The sequence below is a fragment of the Buceros rhinoceros genome, unplaced genomic scaffold, assembly GCF_000710305.1.
Source record: "Buceros rhinoceros silvestris isolate BGI_N320 unplaced genomic scaffold, ASM71030v1 scaffold2323, whole genome shotgun sequence".
In the NCBI taxonomy this organism is placed as follows: Eukaryota; Metazoa; Chordata; class Aves; order Bucerotiformes; family Bucerotidae; genus Buceros; species Buceros rhinoceros.
Genome location: NW_010402812.1, coordinates 12,527 through 18,939, shown reverse-complemented (window position 1 = coordinate 18,939; position 6,413 = coordinate 12,527). Strand labels below are relative to the sequence as shown.

At 38.9% G+C, this 6,413-nt stretch overlaps 1 protein-coding gene across 1 annotated transcript in view; it reads right to left on the bottom strand.

Moving 5' to 3' along the window:
- TTC8 (tetratricopeptide repeat domain 8) overlaps positions 1-6,172 on the bottom strand; it is a gene marked incomplete at its 5' end in the record, with an annotated part of 29,374 nt that extends 23,202 nt beyond the window's left edge. Inside the window, 3 exons of the mRNA XM_010132743.1 lie at positions 844-1,003; positions 1,141-1,204; positions 6,052-6,172. Of these exons, the coding sequence (XP_010131045.1) occupies positions 844-1,003; positions 1,141-1,204; positions 6,052-6,172 (345 nt within the window). The remainder of the gene's footprint in view (positions 1-843; positions 1,004-1,140; positions 1,205-6,051) is intronic.
- Positions 6,173-6,413: the final 241 nt, after the last annotated feature.

The following is a 6,413-nucleotide window of genomic DNA, read 5'->3' as shown; positions in this document are numbered from 1 at the left end:
TCCCTACACTTTCCCTGAAATTTTTCAAAATATTAGTAGTGCACAAGAAATCCCCAAACAAAAGCATTTGTAGATGCATTGCTCTACTGTGACGTACAGACTCTTACTACAAAATTTCATCTTTTCTGAGAGGCATGGATTTGTCCTACTCCCATACAGTCCCTGAAAGAAGCTACTGAATTTCCTCCTGGAACTACCTTTTTCTTCTCTCTCCACTGTTTCCATAATGTGCCTAAGCATGTAGCTTGGACTAACAGTTCTTTGAACTGAAGCCAGTTGGGATACATAACAAAAAATGTCTTCAAGAGAGATATAGGAAGATCAGTTCATACCTGCAATAGTGAGAAGATATCACATTTTGCCATTAATGCGATGTATTACATATTTGTGCCAGTTGCTGTTAACTAATTTTGTTGATAAATCAGGATAAATCTAGTATAGTTCATTTTCCTTATCTCCTGAGGTGACAGACACTGAGAGATTAGTAATTGTTTTGCAGTAAAGTGAAAAACCTGTAGAACATTTTAACGTACTTACAGTGAAATCAAGTCATAGTCTTTTCATGGCATTCAGTGAATAAAAATGAGTCTCACACAACTTGTGAATTCAGAATTTATGTGAATTTTTAAATTTTTGTACACTTTTTATACAAACAGTCTTGCAAACTAACAAGAAGTAACATTTTCAAACCCTACTTTGAAAACAATTTAAACAAAAAATTAGAAATGCTCACCTCTTTCAAACTTGAGTTCAGATGCTGCTTTAAAGTCAACTACAATGTCACTGTACCAGATACTCTGACCAAGACAGGCATCACTCTGAGAACAGAATCAAACAACTTACCGTTCCTAGCCTAACACATCTTCCAGAAGCACTTGTAATTGGACGAGCTGTGAGAGATGTTCGAGATGTTTTTATAGCCTGTTCCATAGTACTTGGCCGTCCGCTTTGCGTGCCGGGTCTCACAAACCCTGTAATAGGTCTTCCTGATTGAGTTACTGGCCTGAAGATGTTAAGCACATTATCCTTACATTGAGTGGTGTTTATAAATAGAGAATTTAAACACATCTGGAGCATTTAAGATTTGCTCATTTGTAACAAGTTATATTTAAAAAAAAAAAAAAAAAATCAATCACATACCTAACAGCTGGACTGGGGCCTCCACCTTGGCTAGTTCCAGGGAGTTTCAAAGATGTTCCTGGTCCTATAAAATAAGAGCATTTCTTACTTCACGCTGAGATACTACACCCTTGTGCAGGGGACTTGAAAATACTTGAGTCTTCCAATAAACGGGACATTTCTTTGTCCAGGCTGCAGGGACACAGCACTAGACAAAGGCGGCAAAAAACAAATATTGCACTGCACTACTGACAAATTGTCAGACTACTGCAAGAAACCTGTCACAATGAACACGGTTTCTCACTTTTACCCTTCCTACTGTCTCCTCCATTCCACTTTGGGAGATCGAATGGCTGTGTGCGGCTTAGTTGTCTACTGAGTTTAATCCACAACAATTCTCAAGAAATCTTAAAAGCACAAATAGCATTGACATAAGAAGTTATTGGAAAATGAGATCATGCTAAGCTGAAACGGTATATTTTCTGTCTGGGACTAAAACAGCACCAGGACTTGAGTAAGTAAGACAAACTTTCAGCAGAAAGTAGCTACAGGGCACATGTAGAATGCAATGTTATTAGACCCATGTAGGACCCCTACCCACAATTTATTTACTAGTTCCTGCATGTAGATTTTCCATCACTTTCACTGACCTTTGATTATAGTCAGTTTTTCTAACCTCCTACATGAATGCCTAAGAGATGGTTTTAAAAACTTGGTTAAAAGCAAGAGACAACAATTATATCTTTTGGCCTGTTCCCTGTTTGTTACCATGATACATCTGGTCAACAGCCAGCTGAAGATGAGCCAGCCTGGGTGGCCAAGAAAGCCAACGGCATCCTGGCTTGTATCAGCAATAGTGTGGCCAGCAGGAGGAGGGCAGTGATTGTCCCCCTGTACTCGGCACTGGTGAGGCCACACCTTGAATACTGTGCCCGCTTTTGGGCCTCTCTCTCCAAGAGGAACATTGAGGTGCTGGAGTGAGTCCAGAGCAGGGCAACGAAGACTGTGAAGTGCCTAGAGAGCGAGTCCTTTGAGGAGCAGCTCAGGGTACTGGGGTTGTTTAGTCTGGAGAGAAGGAGGCTGAGGGGAGACCTTATCGCTCTCTACAACCACCTCAAAGAAGGTTGTAGTCAGGTGGGTCAGTCTCTTCTCCAAAGTAGCAAGTGATAGGACAAGAGGAAACAGCCTCAAGTTAGACTGGGAAAGTTTAGATTTGATATTACGAAAAATTTCATCTAAATGGTGATAAAGCATTGGAATAGTCTGCCCAGGGCAGTGGTTGAATCACCACTCCTGGAGGTATTTAAAAGACATGTAGATGTCGTGCTTCAGGACATGGTTTAGTGGTGAGTTGGCAGTGCAGTGCTGGGTTAACAGTTGGACTTGATGATCCTAAAGGTCTTTTCCAACCAAAATGATTCTATGACTCTATGTACAAAAAGAAATGAGGTTGTCCTTTTTTCCCCAAGATAAACCACAAGTTTCCCCTTTTTCAGTCTTATCTCTCCCACTCGCAAGCTATAATCACCTCTGAGATACTACCAGTCCATTGTTTAAGCAAGTTTAGCAGACTTGTCCAAATCAATAACTTCTAACTCAATCTAAATACCTTCTAGCTTTTTTAATCCATGCTGATACCAAGCACCTCGGACTCCAATATTACAGTAGCCAACAGGTTACAGCTGTATTTAAAATTAGATAATATATTAAAAAGGTATTAACCATGATCTCCTTTAGTTGGGGAAACCAACTAAATATGTAAGTAATGTTGAAATAAGGACCGAAACTCAGGATTCTCTCTTCTGGATGGCTGTACTTAGAATCTCTGTTGCTTAGCTGATCTTTATAGTCCTGTGAATCTTGAATTTTACTCCACAACAGAAAGGATGGACAGTCCACCCAGCAGAGTTTCTAACACAATAACTAGGGCACTCTTCTGAGAAACGGAGAAAGTGGCTTTCTACTTTTCAGGCTACAATGAACTAGACTCATTTTCTGAGCCTTTTTTTAAACTATCACAATAATATTAAAAAGGCAGAGCATTAAAATTCCTTTTCCACACATGTTTTTAGTAAGTAAGTATGATTGTTTTCTGCTTTTGGTGTACTGGGAGAAGGATCACAGGATTTAGTTCCATTGATCTCATCCCAGGCTACTCAGTCTTTACTTTAGGAATCCCAACTGAACTAGCTATGAATAGGCACCCAGAGGCCACAGCAGTGCATGTGGCCACTAACAGCAACAGAATTTCAGAGCAGAATTTCAGCAGTTAGTGATTGCTGCAGACGACTCCTTTAACTCCCTAGTTACCGAAATACCCGTGATTATCCATATTGCCAGTTAATACAAGTTTCTGAAAAATATGTTGTCAGGGTAACAGTTTTAAACAAGATTACAACCACAGTCGATAAATTGATGGTGTTAAAAGCCCCAAGGCAACATACTGGGAATTTTCTGTAAAATGATGGTGTAGTACATTTTTATTAATAAACAAGACTGACAGAAAATTAAGACAGCAATATCAGAAAAATTTAAAAACTAGTGGAAGATAGATTTCATTCTATGTGTGTGAAGAGGAACTACAGAAAAGTAGCTGTTTCCAGTGGACCCAATACAATTTAGTAATTATTTAATAATGCAAGACTGAGATCAAAATCATTATTAGGATAGTTTAATCTGGAAACTAAGATAAGGACAGATGCAAAATTGAAATGGACATGTAACTGATGCAAAAGGATTTTAACTGCTGAGTAAGTGAAGTACAGGCAATACCAATTGTAATATGAGACACATTTTTAAGTCTGTAAGCTGTAATTCCAGTGGGGAAGGTTATCCTGGAAGATTTGCCATATTAAAAGACCATGAGTCAAAACCAACTACAGCTAACACACTTTAACAGCAAAAGAAAAAGTCCACAGTCAGTAAGCATCCATTTTTCTTAAATTGTGGAAAAGTGGAAGTGATCACAGAATGACAGAATCACGGAAGTTGGAAAAGACCTCTGGAGGCCATCTGGTCCAATCAGGCTCAAAGAGGGCCACCTAAAAACAGTTGCCCAGGACCCCGTTTAGATGGTTACTGAATACCTCTAACTGGGGAGATTCCACAGCCTCCCTGGGCAAGCTGTGCCAGTGCTCAGTCACCTTCAATGTAAAAATAAGTGTTTCCTGATCTTCAGACAGAGCCTCCTGTGTTTCAGTTTGTGCCCATTGCCTCTGGTTCTGCCACTGGACACCCCTGCAAATACTGGCTCTGTCCCCTCGGCACTCTGTGATAGCTGTGTTTACCTTTTTACATAAAAGTGTAATAGAAAAACACTTCAGATGTATAAAGAAAGTAAAATCAAACTGTAGAAGAAAAACATATTTTCTATATGTTAGTGGACTGTGTCTAGGTGACTAAAACTGAAAAAGCATGCAGATTAATTGGAAAGTATTAAGAACAGAGTTTCAAGAGTCAACTCAAAAACTAAAAGATGTAACTCAGAATGAGAAGAATGTTCAGCTTATCAAGGAAAAGAACCCCAGATGACTTAATGACAGTTTTAACTACTTACTTTGTGCCTTTGAAAACAAAGATTTCCTATCAGGTATAAAATGTACACAAAGAAGCAACAGCAGGAGCTAGAGCTGATAATTCCCACTAAAGATATGGCATACACTTACAAAAGGTAGCAAATTTAGTAATTTCCTAAGGACTGCATGGGGTTCTTTCTCTGTGAGAAGTTCTTATACTTTCTGGAAAACAATATACTAGCTCAGGCACATCTAGTAGATTTGAAGCATGAATAGTAAAGTTTTATCTCAATGATTCAGGAGTGCAGGCTACACCATCATAATCATTTTCTCTGGCTTTGAAATCTGTGACACGCTATCCAGAAAGTCACCTTTTTTTCAGTTTAAATACAATATGAATGTATTTTTCCAGGGTGACTTATTTTTCAACAATATTCATCAAGTTATCTTTCTTGGCAGATGGTCTCTACCACAGGGGGCATAAAATCAAAGTCTACGTTACATTAATATGCTGTTTTAAGACAGACAGATGTAATTAGATTATCATAACGTATAAACACAACTTGAGTACTGCTTGACTGCTTATATGTGACCAAGCATGTAATGGCAATTTTAAAAAAGCTAATCAGATAGATACACAATTGCCTACTTCTACCCAGGAGAGAAAACTTGTAATGCTTCAAATATTAGTCCTGGACTCTGTCCAGACCTTCCCTTGAATTTATTGACATGGTGGGTGATTGACAGCCACATCTGATAAGATACATAAAAATTCCCAGGTGGATTGTACTAAAGGAACAGAAAACTAGAAATAACGCCAAAAAGCCAAGGAAGACTACTAATTACTGCCCTCTTGAAAAGGAATTGGTGAAGCTGAAAAATGCTGCATACAACGCACAATAACAGGGCTGAAGAACTGGCCTAGGAAGGGAGGACATCGTAGGATAAAGCAGAAGAGAGAAAATCAGTTCAGAAAATGTTTGTGGCAAATGATACAAAAAGGTGAAGTCAGATTTGGCCAGACTGTTGCCTACAGTACAGACATATGAGTGAGATTCACAGTACATCAAGGGCATATATTTTTCTCTAGTTTCGCACAGTGCCTAGAGGTGCCAGAAAGTAGTAAAAGAAATCAATGCACTGATGGAAGAGAGCTAGTGAGTACAGAGATGTAGAGGAAAAGCTGACAAAACACTATTTGTCTGAACCCTCGTCTGACAGGCCTATGTGCTACATCAAGATCATGTATTGTACTAAAACACTGCCATGCAACTATAGACCAATCTAAAACTCTTCTTGCAGCAATAGTTAAAAACCGTATCAGGTCACCTCAGTATGTACTGTTTTATCCTAGATGACAACCCTGACCAAAAAAGCTCTTGTTGCTTCAATGTATTTAAATGAAAGTCATTCTTACGTGCGACTTGAGCAATGGCATTTTCATCTAGCACCATCTCTGCGATTCCTTCTTGATCCATATCAATTTCATCCACGTACACCATTTCTGTCAAAGCTCTTGTTTTCAGGCTCCAGGCAGCCTGAATAAAGGTAAAGTAAAAAGTAAAACATCTTCAAGACACCAAGTAAGTAAACTAATCAGCAATCTTGCCATTTTTAAAATGACTATTCCCTTCACAGTTTTAATAAGCTTGAATAAGGTACTGACTTAGACAGTGGGTATATCCATCAGTTCCCTGATGGAGGTGGAAAGGAGACCATGACTTCAGACAACTCTTTTGGAGTGGACAGCTATAGTCACTGAGTCTAGAGAACAGAATT